Source organism: Protomyctophum parallelum (assembly GCF_964188405.1).
Source record: "Protomyctophum parallelum genome assembly, chromosome: 15".
NCBI lineage: Eukaryota > Metazoa > Chordata > Actinopteri > Myctophiformes > Myctophidae > Protomyctophum > Protomyctophum parallelum.
The window spans coordinates 18,657,174-18,677,498 of NC_139710.1; the positions used below are offsets into that span (position 1 = coordinate 18,657,174).

General features: G+C 42.6%; 1 protein-coding gene across 2 annotated transcripts in view; it reads right to left on the bottom strand.

Moving 5' to 3' along the window:
- Nucleotides 1–12,034: 12,034 nt before the first annotated feature.
- commd10 (COMM domain containing 10) overlaps nucleotides 12,035–20,325 on the bottom strand; it is a 65,247-nt gene continuing 56,956 nt past the window's right edge. For both annotated transcript variants that reach the window (XM_083785044.1, XM_083785043.1), the window contains exons 6-7: nucleotides 16,175–16,234; nucleotides 12,035–14,641 (exon numbers count right to left, since the gene is read on the bottom strand). In XM_083785044.1, the coding sequence (XP_083641170.1) occupies nucleotides 14,603–14,641; nucleotides 16,175–16,234 (99 nt within the window). In that variant the 3' untranslated portion in view covers nucleotides 12,035–14,602. The remainder of the gene's footprint in view (nucleotides 14,642–16,174; nucleotides 16,235–20,325) is intronic.

Consider the following 20,325-nt stretch of genomic DNA (forward strand, 5'->3'; position numbering starts at 1 on the left):
AACATCATACTGTCTAATTATTTCATCAAATGCAACTTTAGCACACCTTTTTTCTTTGTCATTGTTTAAAAAATGTATAAAACCAAATTTTTTTTACCAAACCATTCTTGACCTCTACGACCTTTGCCCTGGGCCAGGGGTCATCAATGTGTCCACACGGACAAAATGTGTCCGTGACAAAGACCTGTCCTTTCCGTGGCACATCGATCATAAGAACCAATTACAGAATGTTAAGGTTTTCTTCAGAATATGTTTGACTCTGATTTACTATTATAGACACTATGTATGAGTCCCACAGGCGTAGACCTGTGTGTGTGTGTGTGTGTGTGTGTGTGTGTGTGTGTGTGTGTGTGTGTGTGTGTGTGTGTGTGTGTGTGTGTGTGTGTGTGTGTGTGTGCGCGCGCGTGCGTGCGTGCTTGTGTTTAGGGCGGGGGTGAGGGGCCTAAAAAAATAATAATAACTAGACAAAGTGCCAATCGGCACAGGTCTCCACCAGGGCAGGTCAGGTTGTGGCCTCATGGTGGCCCTATAACAGGCTGTTGAGGAAGATTTGGGCCGGAGGTTAGTGTTCGAGGGATGCAGGTACAATGTTTTTCCATGTGTGCATACATAAGTTGTATAAAGATCGATGCAGTTATAGCTAAAAACAGGAATTGGCCTGTTATAGCGCCACCGTGAGGCAGATTTTGAGGAAAAAATTGTGGCATGTCGTCCTCGGCCTAGTGAAAATGTGCGTGTATAATGTAAGGGAAATTGCACACTGTGTTTGTGATTTGTGGCCTTTTTTCGAAATGGACGAATCGTGTGAGCTTTGGAAGCCAATCTTAGCCAATCAGGATGGAAGATGGGAAATGGTGCCGCTCCGTGTTGATCACATGACTATGGAGATAGTGTATACCGATTTGCGTGAAATTTGGATAAAATCTGAAGGAGTAATAATAGAAAATGTGTTTTACATATGTCGGCCTCCTGGTGGCGCTATAAAGAGCAGATGTGAAAAATTCCAGGCAAAGGTTTTTCCTTGGCCTCTAGGGAGTTGGCATACAAAGTTATCCACAGATCAGTGCAGTTAGAGGTAAAAACAGTTTTGGGCCAGTTATAGCGCCACCTTGAGTCTGAGTTGAAATTGTTCATGTGGCATTTCGTCCTGGGCCTAGTGGGAATGTGGGTGCACAATTTCAGGGAAATCACGCGATGTGTTCATGATTTGCAGCATTTTGTTTGAAACTGAGCACTCCTGTGAACTTTGGAAGCCAATCTTAACCAATCAGGATGGAGTCTGAGAAATCTGAAAGACCGGTTTCGTTGAATGGCTCTAGAGAGACTGTGTACCAATTTGCGTGATGTTTGGACAAAATCTGTAGGTGTACTGTGCAAAAACTTGTTTTGCACAAAGCGGCCTCCTGGTGGCGCTATAACAGGCCGTTGTGGAAAGTTTGGGGCAGAGGTTCATCGTTGGCATCCAGGGAGTGTGTGTGCAAAATTTGGCATCGACCGGGTTAACGGTGGCCGAGATTAGCTGCTCACGGACACACGGACGGACGGACACACACACGGACGGACGGACACACGGACGGACGGAGTGCAAAACATACTCTCCCCACATGCCTTCGGCCTGGTGGAGACAATAATTTGCACCGGGGCCCATCGCCAGGTCCATACAACACTGACATGGTGTCCACTAGGACAGTGGTTTTCTAACTTTTTATTTCCAAGGACCCCCATTTAATTGGTTCAATTTCTGCACTCTCAGAGTTACAGATCTGGTAAGGCTACAGCTCTTTATGTGTTTCTGGTAATATTATTGTCTGCTCTTTTGTATGTCGGTGGCAAAAATAGGATTTAGCTAAAACAATATCCACCACAAGCCAGCATGGCGATGACTCCTGCCCTGGGCCCTTGACACATGACATTTCATTTATCACAAAAGCAATAAAATGTATTATTCAATTTCATTCATCTATTCATCCTTATTAGTAGTATTGTTCCTTTATCCTGCCCTTAGTTATAAATTAAAGTTGTATATGTTTCAGTTCACTGAAAACAGGCTTAATGCAGGGATTTTAATACAGTGCTTCAGTCTTGGGCACCAATGTCAGGTGGGCACAAAACGGCAGGAATAAAATGAAAGAAGACTACACTGTATTGGATAAAGAGTGCAAAAATATAGAAACAATGGCTGCTGGAAATATGTTTATTCGTATGAGGGAAATCTAACCGAAAGTTGCATTGCATTAGATTTGTCACTTGAAAAAAATGGTTATTGTTGCCACAATGTATGAAAGGCTGTGGTTTGCATGCAGTGTCTCTGTCTCCCATATAAATGTCAGCCCTGAAACCTTTCCATAAACTATTCCACAATTTTAAAAGCCTTTTGGATTATTTACCACTTTCAGTCTCGTGTTTCAAAAATCAAAGATATTTCCAAAATAGCAGATCTGTAAGCTCTTAACCTGTCACTTTGTGATCAGTTTTTAGCTTATTTTCTTTTTTTTTAATTGCTAGCTCAAGTAAACTGTGGGTACTCATCAGTTATAAGACTCGATTCAACTTATTCTGAGCTATTTGTCATACCTTTTAGATTAGTTATAAATTATAGCCAATATATAGTAGGCCATAAAACACATTAATGAATGAATGAATGGCATGTTGAAAATTACACTGAATAAATTCAATAATGAGTAGCATACTTGTAGCAGAAAGAATGAAAGTATTGCAAATTCTGATGTTGGGCACGCAGAACATTTATTTCACACTCTGCACTCACACTGACAACACAACACACGCACCTAATCCCTCCAGAAGCCCCGCCCAATCCCCTTAAAGAACCATGGTGAATTATGCCCCAAGAGAGTCACTACATATAGTTACTTTTGGTACTTTAAGTATATTTTGAAATCAGGAATTTACTTGTGACAGAATGTGTCTACATTTAAAAAAGTACTTCTTGCATCACATGCTTCATGCTGGTGGAGAAGGACAGATAGTTAGGGGGGAGGTTGTTGAGGGCTCTTGTAGGTTTGTTGAGCGGAAGCCAGTGAAGGTATTGGAGGACTGCTGTGTTGTGGTCTTTGGAGCAGTGCAGGTGAAAAGCGGGCAGATGAGAGCTGAACATGTTGGAGTTGTTGCAGTAGACAATCATGACTCTTCTCCTCCTTCATTAGTCCATGATCTGGAAACAGAAAAACAAAACAAAGAGCATGTATTTATTGTCAGTAATAGTATCACATAATTATGTTTCTCTGCGTCTATGCCGTTTCCGATGCCTGCACTTCCTGGTGGGGGCTGTGTGTGTGTGTGTGTGTGTGTGTGTGTGTGTGTGTGTGTGTGTGTGTGTGTGTGTGTGTGTGTGTGTGTGTGTGTGTGTGTGTGTGTGTGTGTGTGTGTGTGTGTGTGTGTGTGTGTGTGCGTGCGTGCGTGCGTGCGTGCGTGCGTGAGGTTGAAATGGAATGTACACAATAAAATCCTCAGTGTTAATCTTACTCTGAGATTGTACCCATTGAATGAGATTACAAAACGTTACCTTACCTCCCACCATTTGCTCGCAGAGCTCCCACCATTCACTCATCAAGGTCAACCGGGTCTGAGGATGAGACAAAAAGGAGACAGTACACAATGACAAATTACAGCCTTCACTGACCGTGTACCTGATCATAATTAAACCATAAACAGACAAACAGCTCTATATTGGTGGCAATCAGATTACTACAGACATTAAAGACAGAAATTGCATCAAATTGACCCTTAACTCTTTAACTCTGAGAGCGTGAAATGGACCCTTCTAGTTGTACGCTCTCAGAGTAATGGGGGTCCTTGAAATGAAAAGGTTTGAGAACGACTGGTCTAAGACTGTATTACCTATTGGCACTGAACCAACAACAGCTGGCAGGCCGGGGTAGGTAGAGTTGCTGTCAGACTCAAACCGGATGAAGCACAGGCCAGTTTTGACAATGGACTCGATCCACATCTCGAAATGGTCCACTCTGCACAAAACTCTGGCACTGGGACGTGGCCAATTCCAATCCCCAATAACAACACCAGACTGGACCCAGTTAGAGCCGTATTTGCTGATCATTGGACCTCCATCCTGATAAGACAGAAATTAACATTGTTTTACTCTTCAGTTCTACTCAGTTATAGCTAGGATTTGAATGGCATCTCAATGGCATTATACCGGATAATAGAATGACGTGTCACTATCCAGCAAACCAGCACAGATCATGGCCTCTGTCATAATAGGTCCTGGATAGATGGTACAGACTTTGTTGTCGACAACTGTAAGCTGGACATGCTGAACAGGTCCAGGATCTGTAGATAGAAACAATAGAAATAGAACAATCTTATCAGTCTGCAGCCTCTCACTGTTGAGCTGCCTTATACAGTTAATAGTATCAACCAGGTGACCATATTTTTGGCATATTTGTATTATAACTCGGCAGTTTGTCAAAACATTATTCAATGGAATTCTACAGGATTTTGTGACAAATGTGGTGACTTTTCACCATTTCAAGTGACATGTGATGTCATGCTCACATGGCTCTCCAGTCTTATTCCAGCCAAGGACCCAGCTGGGAGTGCCGTTTCTGAACACGCTGCCACTGGATGCCAGACACACAGGTCTGATCGTGTCAGTGAACTGGACAGGAGGAGCCAGGCGGAGCAGAGCCATGCCGTTGGCACCAGAGTCAGGGTCATATCCTGGATGAGACACAACTTCAGCAACAGCTCTGGACGCTCCATTTGGGTGTAGTAGACCCCCCAAGGTAACAAGCAATAGGTCTTGGTTCCTGGAAAAGAGAAAAACATACCAGTGAAAAATTGAATTGCTTATCTTTCTGTTTCAATGTTTTTAGTTTTTTTTTGTATGTTTCAAAAACATTCAAAAACAGTGAAACTAGTATATCTACAAGGTCCCAACATTTCACATTGTGTCAAGTTGTGGGCTTTTAGATATTTTTTTATTTTCCCTGTGTTGACTGAGGGTAAGTGATTAATGAATCACATTTATTTTCCCTTTGGGTCTAAACCGGGGGGAAAAATGCTGAAAAATGTGGGGAACCGCTGAACTTAGAAGTTGTATGTCCTATCACAGTCAGGCCCCCGCTGCCAAAGATTAGGCTATAAACTTGATGAGTCTGTCTCATTTACCACATATGCAGGTAGCAGTCGGCAGCAGAGAGGACCCATTCACTGTTGATCAGGGAACCAAAGCAGCTGCGGGTGACGCCTGGTTGGAATTCATACCATACATGGACCAAGAAGGGCCAACTTCCTACCTTGGCATCCTCTGTACCTGTATCTGTAACTGTACCAGAACCTGGAGAAGAGATCAGTCAGTGATATAGATAATCAGTCACACAAGACACCTGTCAGTCATAGGGTATAGTAGTTTAGTTTAGTCATAGTAATTCATGATAGGTGACATAAGTCAATGAAAACGTGAAGAAAAGCTGCTTTAGTTGATCTAGTGCATCTATAATTGTACCACACTACTAATTGTATTGTATATTATTATATTGTAATACTACTAATTCCACAACATATTTTATGGGTTTTCTGTATGCTATTGGGAACAAAAGAAAACTATGTTGGATCATCATTATTATTATGAAACTTGTCTTACCGCTCAGGGCAATGATCAAGCCGACGATGGCAGCCAGACTCAGAAGGCTCCCAACAGCGCAGATGTAACGATTGTCCTTGCACCATTTGAAGATTTTGAACTGGGCTGGGAAATCTGGAGAGGACACACACACACACACACACACACACACACACACACACACACACACACACACACACACACACACACACACACACACACACACACACACACACAGCATGGTGAGTCTAAAAACCTAAAAGGTAGTTACATTTAGCATTATAAAATAGCATTTATTTAGTAGTATGTTTCTGTAATTTCACATTTCTAGTAAAATCTCTTACCATCTGTCTCTTCGGCAGTCAATTCAAGCTGAGATTCTTGCATGCTGAAGTCAGCCATGATGTCCGTGTAACAAGGCGATTGAAGGCGATTTTTATATACGTTCATACCAGAAACGCCTACTATCAAGTGTTACATTGTATCGCAAAATAGGGGAACAACATGATGTGTCACTGCAGATATCACAAATCACATGAATTTCCAAGATTATATTGTGGCAATTCAGTTATGCGAAAAATTCGTGCTGCAAACCTTGTTTGGCCACATCTAAAAAGTATATTTTAACCATACACGATTGTGTGGTTAAAATGTAAAAAGAAAATCAAATCTAAGTTTTAATACTTTAAGTAGTTAATTCTGTTCATTTACAGTTCATTTGCACATAGGCCTACATATTATTTGTCCTCTGCATTTAACCCATCCTATTTATTAGGAACAGTTTGTCAGGGAGCAGTTAAGGGTCAAGTGTCTTGCTCATGAACACTATGACACACAGAGCGGAGATGGGGGTCAAACCAGGGGCCTTCCGATTCTCAAATCTCAGGTGACCTCTCCCATGAAGCTATGGCTGCCCTACTTCATTAGCAAAATATTAGCCCTTGGCCCCTTTATGCACACAGATGTAGTCCATTGTTTGAAATTCTGAGACCAACATTAATTATTACTTTAATGATCTAACTTAAAGGTGGTAGAAGTGATTGTCTTTGGTCTTTTGTCTTTTTGTAATTCTGATAGTAATCATGGCTATAGTGTTTGATAAACAGAAAATACATTTTCTTTTTGAGTGGTGCAACCACTCCTATAGACAGCTATGTGTGTGGCTGGGTCCCTGCAGGGTCCGAGCACGAAAATATTGCGTTATAGTGGGGTTTTTTTGAGTGGTGCAACCACTCCAAAGAACAGCAATGTCCATGTCCGCCTATCTATGTGATGTTAACCCACCCATGCACCTATGTGACTGTGAGCACGAGTATGACTATTAGTACCAGTAGGGGCGCTGTTGTGCCAGAAACAGAGAGAGAGACAGTGCAGCACTGTTGCCTGCTAATGAGAGAGAGAGAGAGAGAGAGAGAGAGAGAGAGAGAGAGAGAGAGAGAGAGAGAGAGAGAGAGAGAGAGAGAGAGAGAGAGAGAGAGAGAGAGAGAGAGAGAGAGAGAGGGGGAGAGTGATTTTAGATTTGTTTTTGGCTTTATTGATAGTATCAAGTGAAGACTGACAGGAAAGAGAGAAGGGGAGAGACATGCAGCAAAGGTCATCAGGGACTCGAACACACGACGTGCTGTCAGGCCAAAGCCTATATGTGGCATGCACCTGGACCGGCATGCACCTGGCGGGCCCAGAAAATACATTTTCAGGTGGTTTACCAATTTCATCCAATCAGGAAAGAGACCTATATAGTGCAAGGGTGAACTATGGGTAGCCTAGTATAATGGATTTCTTAGCCCCCACCCCACGAGTCGCCGCTGATTATTTCGATGAACTGTGTTTGTGTGTGCGTGCGTGCATGTGCGTGTGTGGGAACGCGCGCGCATGCAGTAGAATGAAACAAAAACAATACTTGAATGTTTTCAATTATTTTATCTGTGCGAAACTTCTATTTTAACATTGTAACCACCATACATGAATGGAATGTTCTGAAATGACTCTCAGTATTGTAAGATCATATGCCTGATGACTTGTATGCCCTGAAAAAGGCTATTATTAAATAAATGTGTACACTTTCAGAGTTACAGACCTGTTCAAATTGTGTATAGTCAAATCCACTTTCGTTTGGACAGAATGGATAGATAAAGGTACCCATACCCTTGGGGACCTATATGAAGATTAAAAATCACACCTGTGTGAAGTGAGGGGCGCTAATATATTACAGTCTGACTTTAAGCCTTTAGGAGGGCCATTCAAGCCACAAGTGGAGCCTGCGGCACCACCGTTGGCCCCGGTGGAGAGTGCGGAATCCACTCCTGAATGAAGTGTCTGGTGCTGGGAATCTGGTGCGGCGCACAGGTCCTGCAGGTGAACCTGGTGAGAGCAGGAGAGGACCTGGTGAGTCGTAGGAGGTGCCCGGCCAGGAGTCAACCCACAGAGCCTAGTCCCTCCACGCGCCGGAGGGACTAGGCAGAGTAGTTCTGAAGCAGCGGATTGTGTGTCCCTGGTTTTTCCCTAATGGGACTGACCGAGGGTAGCTACTGGGACGTAAGTCTGGACTTGATCACCCCGGCTGGGTCACCCGAGTGAGGGGTATGATGTTGGAAGACCCGAAACCCCGATGACCTTGGGATACATCACTGAGGATACGTCCCAGTTGCATCCTTGCAATGTTTTTTAGTTCTGACTCATGTTGATTAGGTGATGTAATGGCGATGTAAAGAAACGGTGCAAACACAAACATTAATCGTCATTAACAATAAAGAGACAATATGACGTAAATGATACATTATGATGACGTAAATTTTCCATTCATTGTCAATGCGTTTACAAAACAATCATTGAACTAAAGACAAACATTAAACCTGTGTATAGGAAGGGGCTAGCGCCCCTCAAAAATAATGGACATGATGAGACTTCTATATATTACTCTATGCTTTCTGACAGTGAGGGGACAAAGATGGTGTCTGGAATGGGTGTCCTGTGGCCTAGTGGTCCAGGTGCATGCCACATATAGGCTCTGGCCTGACAGCGAGTTGCATGTTCAAGTCCCGCACATGACGACCCTTGCTGCATGTCTCTCCCCTCCTCTTTCCTATGTCAAGCTTCACTTGAAACTATCAATAAAGGCAGAAAAAACTAATCTTAAAAGAAAAACAGTTTTGGAATAGGATTTGGGTGTGAAGGAAAACCCATATTGTTGGAAGTGTCAGATGGAAGAGGGTAACCTGCATTCTTTTTGGGCATGCCGGAAAATCAGTGATTTTTGGAATAGAATACACAATCATATCACGGGAAACGGAATTTGATTTTGATCTCGGTTTATAAATTCTGGGGAATAATTTGGCCGTGAGCACAAGTTATTTTGAGAACACTTTTAGGTGTGCCTAATCACGCACTGCATTTGACCTATTCCCTTAAAAATCATGCATGTGTGCAATGACTAGATGGAAAAAAGAAACTTCCACAAAGCGGCGATTCAGGCATGCAAGCCAACACAAAGTGTTAGAAGTTGAAAGCTCTAGAAATCAGTTTCTCACACCTGTATTAAAGATTTTATGACGATCGGACAGACATTCACGTCCAAATCTGTACAGTGCCACTCTTTTGCAACAAGGCCACCCCCCCCCCCCTTACTATTCAGTTTCAAACACATTTAACAAAAGATATGCAGCAAGTTCGCCACAATTGTACCAGAGCATTGAAACCCCAGAGCAGCGTTTACAAAGCACCAGTGATTCAATTTAAGGCCTAACGCATTCAAGTTTGGTTAAACGTTTAATAAATAAATTGGTACACCAAAAGGGTTTTGATAAGTTGTATTGATGAAAAGGTGGGCCTTAATGTGGAAAATGTTGAGAACCATTGTAAACCAAATAAAATATCAACACTGGACCTATTTATCTAAAATGTTTTTCCAAAACATCGTTAAGATAGATGGATGTCTGTAGCAGGTGTGTAAATCAGACTCAGAGTAAGAGTTATAACTTTTCAATTTCATTATATCACTCCCATCAGGCCCACTGGGTTCATACTGTAGTTGTGCAAGTATTGCGCACAACTTCCAATCATTGGTGAAAATGTCTACCATCTCACGGTAATTTGCAAAACTATGGCAGGAGAAGAAAAAAACACAACAAAATCAAGAGGGCACACAAAAGCCAGGACAAGGGCATTTCATAAAGTGAGGAGAATTTTCGATTTAAAATGGATACGATTTAAAGATAAATTTAAAGATAAATTACATTTTCATGTTCGTCATGTGTGAGTGTGATCACTGCTTGTACCATCTTGTGAGGTCCAAATGTTCCAACTTGAGTATGTCTGTTTGTTTGCATGTGTACTGCTGTAAGGTTCACGTGGATGATGGTTTTAAAGGTATATTTCTTTTTCAGTGGCTTATCTTTCTTGTTCTGCCGTGTGGAAGGCAGATGTAAAAACAGAAATTTGAGACCAAGTCGTCCATTTTACAATGGGCAATTGTGTGTGCGTGTGTGTGTCTGTGTGTACCTACTATACTATTAACACAGCTGCTAGGTACAAAGTAACAGCAGCAAAGCCATATGGAAAGTTGTTTGCCAAGATTCAGCTAAATGAGAGATGTTTCTACTAAACGCTGACTTTGTGAACATGGTGGAAGGCCCACAAAGCATGTTCATTTTCATACTTGTGATCACAGAAAACCCACAGCATTTGGCTAGTGACCAGAGTCATTAGGAATGAAGTATATAGGCTACCTCACTGGGGACTGAGCATTAGTCTGACATCCCGTTAGTCCGACTATGTGATTAAGACTCACCCTGTGGCTTCCGCGTGTGGTTATGGTTAGGTAAGGGTTAGAAATGGTCGGACTAATGAGCAGTCGGAGCAATGGCACATTACCACCTTGCTAGAGGACACAAATGTGGAAGTGTTTGTTATATTGTTCTCTACTGTACTGTAATGCTGGCATCATACTAACTACACACTACACAAATTCAGCCCGATATCAGCCCTATTTTACCGTTGCTGACATATTTCTAGAACCAGGCCTGAATATGAATGTCAGGAGCGACTAACATGTCGCCCCACAGCACCACAACGAAAAGTCTGATTTTTTTCCTGCCTGCTGTGAGAACTGCTATAATTTGTTCATTTTGTTGAACAAAAGAATAACCAAAATATGGCATGGTGCCCACTACCCAGGTGCACACAATAAACTTGCCGAAGGCGAAGAGAAAGAGGTAGGCTCCTTCTGCTGTCAGGTAGACCTCCGAAACAGAGGAAAAGTGTGTTCAGCTGTGGCAACAACAACCCTGCCTTTTTGAGACTTCTTTGAAGGAGTACTATGATTGACCAAAAAAGAAATAGCAGAGGCGGTTCAGAAAACCAGTGAGTAGCTGGAACCTATGCTACTGTAGGTATCATTCCCAAGTAGCAGCACAGACAAGCCGGTGTGTAGTTGTGCCTAGTAGGGATGTTAATAGTTATCACAGTTAAGAATTTCTTAACCGATAATTCCCATCCCTAATGTCTAGTAGAATAAATAGATGCAGAAATAACAGGTGAAACTCACGCAACATTGTGATTGATCAACGTCATAAGTGTAGTGCTGCCAGTATACCGACCAAGACGTACACTGTATAGGTTAGCATACTCATAGTGACCAAAATATAGTCCACATATAACATTTTTAGAGCTCCAAACCAAAGCTGAATATTAATGGGCCCACATAAACCTTATTTAATTGGTTAAACCACAGCATCATCAGTAACAGGTTTATTGGGAGAGCCGGCAACAATGCTAAGCAAACATTTGGTTATGTCAAATCTTACTAACCGCTGAACTCCATATCAAGGCGAATGCTTACCAGGGAATATAAATCGCAGGTTTCAAGGGAATGCTGGGAAAGAATTAGCTACACTGAGTGAAGCTTGAAATCCTATAATAATGTTACAGCTTCAATAGCACTGATACTGTAGATACAATCAGAGAGGAGATCCAGTTGTTAGGGGATCATATTGAATGGTGCTGGGTTCAGCAACAGTACCAGGTAGAATGAAGGGTAGCTGGGAATCTGTTAACCTTTCTTTACTGCTCTACAGAGACTGAGAGAAACAAAACACACACACACACACACACACACACACACACACACACGAACAGAGACGCACACCCACACACAATAAAGCATGCAGAGTTATCGACAGACAGACACACAAAGCTAGCATGCATGATTGCACGTATAAATACCGTACAGATGCGCAATAGACACTGTATACTGTATAGTACACATGGATGGAGGAGAGACATGCACAAGGATGCACATGTGCACACACATAGACTACACACACTCCTACAAGAAAACTAGAGGTGCTCTGTGCCTCCAAGAAATCCCATCTGGTGAACCAGTGGACCAGGTTGGCGCTGATGAGAAATAATGAGCCTTCACAACATAACAACATGGACCGATTTCACCTCCACCTCGACATTTTATTGAAATCTCGCAGACATTCAATTCGTTCTCGGGGCTACAGAGTGGACCGATTTATTTTCATCCTGAGTGGCATATTGACATTTCATTATGGCCTCATTGACATTTCCTTGGGCGTAGGCAAACGGTTAAGTCTCACAATTGTCAGAGAAGCTAATACATTTCAGGCTCTAGTATAGTTTAGTTTCATTGGGGCCACCAGTATGCAAGATGCTTCTGTCCTCTATGGCAGGGGTTCTCAACCAGTGGGTCAAATGGGCCAAATTATTTTGGGGGGGGTCCCCAAATTATTATTTATTTGCAATTGAATGGCTGGAAAATGGAAATGAAGAGTTTACATAGTACACATAGTACATGCATACATTTTCTTAATGATAATATCTGGTTTCAGTATTAATTGTCTCCACCAGGCCGAAGGCATGGGGGGAGAGTATGTTTTGCACGATGAACCTCTGCCCCAAACTTTCCAGAACGGCCTGTTATAGCGCCACCAGGAGGCCGCTTTGTGCAAAACAAGTTTTTGCACAGTACACCTACAGATTTTGTCCAAACATCACGCAAATTGGTACACAGTCTCTCTAGAGCCATTCAACGAAACCAGTCTTTCAGATTTCTCAGACTCCATCCTGATTGGTTAAGATTGGCTTCCAAAGTTCACAGGAGTGCTCAGTTTCAAACAAAATGCTGCAAATCATGAACACATCGCGTGATTTCCGTGAAATTGTGCACCCACATTCCCACTAGGACGAGGACGAAATGCCACATGAACAATTTCAACTCAGCCTCAAGGTGGCGCTATAACTGGCCGAAAAGTGTTTTTACCTCTAACTACACGGATCTGTGGATAACTTTGTATACCAACTCCCTAGAGGCCAAGGAAAAACCTTTGCCTGGAATTTTTCACATCTGCTCTTTATAGCGCCACCAGGAGGCCGACATATGTAAAACACATTTTCTATTATTACTCCTTCAGATTTTATCCAAATTTCACGCAAATCGGTACACATGATCTCCATAGTCATGTGATCAAGACATGTTTGTTTGATTTATCATATTCCATCCTGATTGGCCACGATTGGCTCCTACAGTTTTCAGGAGTAGCCCGCTTTGTACAAATCGCCACAACTCCTCAACGCAGCGTCCATTTCCGTGAAATTGTGCACCCACATTCCCACTAGGCCGAGGACGAAATGCCACATGAACAATTTCAACTCAGCCTCAAGGTGGCGCTATAACTGGCCGAAACGTGTTTTTACCTCTAACTGCACGGATCTGTGGATAACTTTGTATGCCAACTCCCTAGAGGCCAAGGAAAAACCTTTGCCTGGAATTTTTCACATCTGCTCTTTATAGCGCCACCAGGATGCCGACATATGTAAAACACATTTTCTATTATTACTCCTTCAGATTTTATCCAAATTTCACGCAAATCGGTACACATGATCTCCATAGTCATGTGATCAAGACAGGTTTGTTTGATTTCTCATATTCCATCCTGATTGGCCACGATTGGCTCCTACAGTTTTCAGGAGTAGCCCGCTTTGTACAAATCACCACAACTCCTCAACGCAGCGTCCATTTCCGTGAAATTGTGCACCCACATTCCCACTAGGCCGAGGACGAAATGCCACATGAACAATTTCAACTCAGCCTCAAGGTGGCGCTATAACTGGCCGAAAAGTGTTTTTACCTCTAACTGCACGGATCTGTGGATAACTTTGTATACCAACTCCCTAGAGGCCAAGGAAAAACCTTTGCCTGGAATTCTTCACATCTGCTCATCCTGGTGGAGACCTGTGCCCAGAAGGGCACTTTTTCTAGTTTATGATATATTTTCTTTATTATTTAGGTTATTTCTGCAGTCAGTTTGTATTGGGGGTGGGGAGGTGGGGCGGGGCGTGGGTCGCGATACATGGCCAAAGCATGTCCGGGGGTCCCCAGCCAAACGTTGAGAACACCTGCTCTATGGTAGAGATGAACAGTTTCGTAAGAGTAAATTACATTTCAAATGGACAGGTAGTAAGCACGGTCTATATTAAAATCTCACTGCATCCCGACTAATTTAAGACACAGACAATGATGGCTAATTTATACGTGATGGTGTCCCACACGTTATGTCATGTCTCACAAGGCAACAACAGCATTGTGAGCTTGTAGATCAGCTATATTTTGGCACTGGACACAGTCATATGAATCAAGTAGAGTTCAAGCTTTGTGATCCATCAGAAAAGCTGAAATGATGCTCATATTCCTCCAGTTGAGATGTTCCCATTATAAAGACAGACGGCACATCAAAAGGAGCTCATGTTGCCATGAAGTTGCTGCCTCGCAATTAATTATGTAGATGGCTTCTTTTATAAAATCGGCTCCTCAAAGAATGTTTATAGTGTCACAGGACTCTTTCAGCAGCTGGCATAGCTGTCAGCCACACAATTAGAGCATGTTGTGCGTGCATGAGTGCATGTGTGTGTGTGTGTGTGTGTGTGTGTGTGTGCGTGCGTGCGTGTGCGTGTGTGTACGTGTACAATGAGCACCAGGCATCAAGTGAGGGAATCCAACTGCCCTTGCACGATCTCGAGCTGGAAGAAAACACAGAGGTTGAGATTGTGTTAAGAGAAAAGATGTGCGCGTGCACGCACGTACGCACGCACGCACACACAGGAATGGGATGTCACAGTAGCAGTCAGGCAGAAATTAGCCTTTGGAGACATCTAATGTCATGCAATAAAACATGCAAGTTCAACCTCCCCACCAACACGCATACATGCACGCATGTACGCATGTACCAGGGCTCCCAGGGACCTCAGACCTGGCCTAAAAACGTGACAAATGTATTAATTCTTAATGTATAAATATTTCTATTTGTATCATTATTTATACTGGTAAAATATGCTTCGATAATCCTATTTTCATATTGTGAATTGTGGCCACAATAAATCTCGATTGCCAGGGGACGGTGGGAAGTAGTGCCATCTATGATCAAGATTTACCATGCACGAGAGAGTAATTACAACAATGGAAAGTGCCTGCATAATTGTCTTTGTGTGGTTTGCAGAGATGAAGAGATTTATTTTATGAGTTCTGTTATTTAGACTTTAATAAAAGACCATTATTGGAGTAAAAGCCTCTGTCCCATCATCTTCTTTCACTGGGGGAGTTACGTCATAACACAGATCTCTGCCAGCATGGACGATAGGCGTTAGTGTAAAAAAATCATGTTCCAATTAACATTATTATTTTCTCTTCAATATCACAGTTCAAATCATAACCATAACATTAACTCCACTATATGAAGGGCAGAATGTAGATGAGAGCCTCTCATTGAGAGGCGTTGATCCATGGAAAGGAGACGGCCAAGGTTTGTAGTTAATCACTGCCAGAGCTTGTGGATCAGCAATGTTTGGTTATAGTGTCACAGAGTTCACAGTGTGACAGTCTTTCCTGTCTCTCCAGCATCTCCGACCTTCCTCGGTTGCCATCCAGACTTTCCTGAATCAACTTACAACCGCCTGACAGGAGTTTTCATGTAATGCACGGTAAGACTGTGGTGATTAGTATTATTGCCATCACCTGGGTGGATCAGTCGTGTAACATAAACCGTTTCATATTTGATATAAAGCGTGCACACACCCCACAGCCCTCTCCTGCAGTAACGTGACTGGAGTCTCATTTATCTCCAAAAGCTCTTGAATATGATAGAATATGATTAAGGATTATGGTAAGCTAAGCTCACAACAAAGTAAAAAAAAATATATATATATATATATATATAATATATACTGTATATTGGGGAACCCTGGTCGACTCTATGAGTGTAATAAAATGTGATCAGTACTGCGTACGTTTATTAAGCATTCTGCAAACACATAATTTTTCGTCTGTCTCCTGCAGTGGTATCGTGCCATGAGTTTGACAGTATCTCCCGTCTGTGTCCAAGAGGAGTTAATGTACATTTTCAACCCAAATACATATTATAATGTCCCCTGAACTATGGCACGCCTAGTAAACTAGTCGACTAGTAAACTTGCTTAATGCCCTAACACACACACACACACACACACACACACACACACACACACACACACACACACACACACACACACACACAATACCTTGTTGTAGAAGTCAAGCAGCTCCTGGTGGCTGAACTCAACAAAGACATTCTCCCGAGCCTGTAGTGACAGAGACGGGGAAAAGGTTAAAGTAGTACAGGAGAGAGAGAGAGAGAGAGAGAGAGAGAGAGAGAGAGAGAGAGAGAGACAGACAGACATTCAACAAACAAGGAGGTCAAAATGGACATGCATAGAGCAAATGCGACGAGCAGAGATGAGAGCACAGTGTGAGCCTCATCCCACAACACGCCATGCAGGCAGCTTCTGGTCTGCTTTCACCAATGATTCCTGCTCTTGGGTCCAGTCAGAGCGGACACATAATGTATACTATAGTACCAGTCACTGAGACGGATCCATCAGCAGCAGGCAACAACTCAGTGAGAAAACCCTTCCACTGGCTCAGGCCGGCCTAACGGTTCCGGGCACCTAGGCTGCTAATCCAACCTGACAGCGTGTTTGCGGGTTCTACTCCGAATCCCGACGACCTTTGCTGGGTGTCGCTCGTAAAATGGTAAATGGTGCATTTATATAGCGCCACAGAGATTGTGCATTACATTCACCTGTTCATACACACGTTCATACACCGATGACAGAGGAAACCATGCAAAGCACCGACTTGCACATCGGGAGCAATTTGGGGTTCAGTCTTGCTCAAGGACACTTCGACACTAACTCTGGGGTATCCGGTCACTATACCCCTGAGCCACTCACTCCCCATCTCTCTTCCCATTTCCTGTCAGCACTATCAAATAAAGGCAGAAAAAAGGCAAAAGAATAAAGGTCAAACAAACAGTGCCAACACAAACCAATGCCGTTAACAATAAAGAGACAATATGAGTACATTTTCCCTTCATTGTCAATGGTGTTTTTAAAACAAACATTGAACTAAAATCAAACATTAAACCTGAATATAGGAGGGGCTAGCGCCTCTCAAAAATAACAAAAAAAAAAGAAGAAAACCCTTCCACTCTCTGCAAGGTTAACTTTTACCTGGTTTGATCCATTTTATCACAGGAACCACGGCAGACCTCTCAGTAAAGTCAATTGCATGATGCAGTACTTGCTTACGGGCATATAAATATATAATAGGCTACCTCCTGTTTGCATAATATGTGACACAGTGTGGCTTCATGTATAAAATAAAAGTTCTGGATTTATAAATGTATTCAAATATATTGTATGTGTAAAGGAATTAGTGAGATTACATTAACCTTGTGACAGTGAGGACAATAATTTGGCAATCTGGCATTTATAGGTCTGGCCGTTTGTTTGATTATACTGTACAGTAGCTCCTGACAGACACAGAGACCTTCTTATACTGTAGATGGCTACCTCTTTCAGAGTCATGCCTTAAACATCAACTCCGTTTGAGACTTTCCATTTTTATGACACATTCACTCTTACATTTTCACTCTTCTCTCTTATCACTCAAGTTGGTGAAGATTAAACTGAGAAACCATGAAGGGCAGCCGTCGCTGTATCGCTATTAACATCATAATGCTGTCACGCCATCGGCGGCACGCAGGCTGAATGGCAGGACAACCCGGACTGAAGGGATGAGCCTTGCAGCAAAGTACACTCAGTGCCATCATGCTGAATGTTGGAATGGCACAAATTAACAAAGCTACTGGTCCAGCTGCACCACCATGAATCATCATGAGACAGGGGGGGCAAGGGGAGCTAGAGGAAAAACAAACCAAGGGTGAAGGAAGGAAGTAAAGCAGAAAGGAAGATCATTTGTATAAAATGATAACAAATTTGAGTTGTCAGGACTCAGGGCGTCAGAATCTAGCTCAATATTCCCCTCACCACAGTTGCTTTACTGTGAGGCAGTTGGGCGCTTGGGCACTACACAGGGCTTAGAGCTGGAAGCCAACTGGCAGGCTGGCTGCTTGGATGGGTGGGTGTATGGCGCGAGGCCATGTGTCACAGCAAATTAATGGCGGAGATAATAATTAGAAGCAACGTTATCATTCATAATGGAGAGCGGAGAGGGGGAATGTTATCTCTCGTCCATGCCCCTGCTTACAGCTCCAGAACTTGAGGAGAATGTGGGGCAAGGCCTTGAAATAAAAATGCTACATTTTCTGTGTAAGTCACGCACAGGACAGGCCTACGTCTTTTCCGATTTTTCCCTGGTGTAAATGAAAATCCATAACACCACTTTGTGTGGTTATTTTGAGACACAAGTACTGTACAGCCCAATGAGCAGTATAATTGAGTATAAATGCTGTTATGTAATCATCCAGCATGAAAAATGTGTCAAAGTGAAAGAAATCCAGTACATACAAAACAAATGCAATTCCATAAAGGAACTGGGTACCATGCTAAATCTGTAATCTGACATCATGGGTTGGAGACTCAGCTTATGATTTGCTTCCTCATCCCCAGCTCTCCACTCCCCAGTTTTCTGTTTGTTTTCACGGAGCCGCAAAAGAAACGACAAACCAAGGAGGGTAGAGCAGTGCTACATGACTGGTTATTTGCAAAACAAGGAGGGTAGAGCAGTGCTACATGACTGGTTATTTACAAACCAAGGAGGGTATTCACGTTTTTCCCCGCCAAGGCACTGGGGCTCCTTGTGTGTGTGCTTTGCTTCCTTCAGGCCGTGTTGCCATGTCTGCTTATTATAAGCAACCTTTGACTTTTCTGTAAAGTCAATGCAAATAAATTATTGAACATATTTTGTGCCTTTTTTATTAAAATGTTTAAAAAATATTCAAAATATCTCAATTTATTCTCAATGTGTTTTTAAATAACAGATGTACAACCTCACGATGTGTCGCTTAGACTAGAGCTTGTAGATCAGCTATTTTCATTTGTGGTTGTTTTCATAGACCTGGTCACTTGTTTCTCTTGCAAAACTGGCAACACAGCAAGAGAAAGAGGAACTTATGCACACACAAACGCAAAGACTTATGGGCCATATGAAAAAGGTGAATAGAGCAGTGCTACATGACTGGCTATTTAGAAACCAAGGAGGTTAGAGAGCAGTGCTACATGACTGGTTATTTACAAACCAAGGAGGTTAGAGAGCAGTGCTACATGACTGGTTATTTACAAACCAAGGAGGTTAGAGAGCAGTGCTACATGACTGGTTATTTACAAACCAAGGAGGTTAGAGAGCAGTGCTACATGACTGGCTATTTAGAAACCAAGGAGGTTAGAGAGCAGTGCTACATGACTGGCTATTTAGAAACCAAGGAGGTTAGAGAGCAGTGCTACATGACTGGCTATTTAGAAACCAAGGAGGTTAGAGAGCAGTGCTACATGACTGGTTATTTACAAACCAAGGAGGTTAGAGAGCAGTGCTACATGACTGGTTATTTACAAACCAAGGAGGTTAGAGAGCAGTGCTACATGACTGGTTATTTACAAACCAAGGAGGGTAGAGAGCAGTGCTACATGACTGGTTATTTACAAACCAAGGAGGTTAGAGAGCAGTGCTACATGACTGGTTATTTAGAAACCAAGGAGGTTAGAGAGCAGTGCTACATGACTGGTTATTTAGAAACCAAGGAGGTTAGAGAGCAGTGCTACATGACTGGTTATTTACAAACCAAGGAGGTTAGAGAGCAGTGCTACATGACTGGTTATTTACAAACCAAGGAGGTTAGAGAGCAGTGCTACATGACTGGTTATTTAGAAACCAAGGAGGTTAGAGAGCAGTGCTACATGACTGGTTATTTACAAACCAAGGAGGGTAGAGAGCAGTGCTACATGACTGGTTATTTACAAACCAAGGAGGTTAGAGAGCAGTGCTACATGACTGGTTATTTAGAAACCAAGGAGGGTAGAGAGCAGTGCTACATGACTGGTTATTTAGAAACCAAGGAGGTTAGAGAGCAGTGCTACATGACTGGTTATTTACAAACCAAGGAGGTTAGAGAGCAGTGCTACATGACTGGTTATTTACAAACCAAGGAGGGTAGAGAGCAGTGCTACATGACTGGTTATTTACAAACCAAGGAGGGTAGAGAGCAGTGCTACATGACTGGTTATTTACAAACCAAGGAGGTTAGAGAGCAGTGCTACATGACTGGTTATTTAGAAACCAAGGAGGTTAGAGAGCAGTGCTACATGACTGGTTATTTACAAACCAAGGAGGGTAGAGAGCAGTGCTACATGACTGGTTATTTACAAACCAAGGA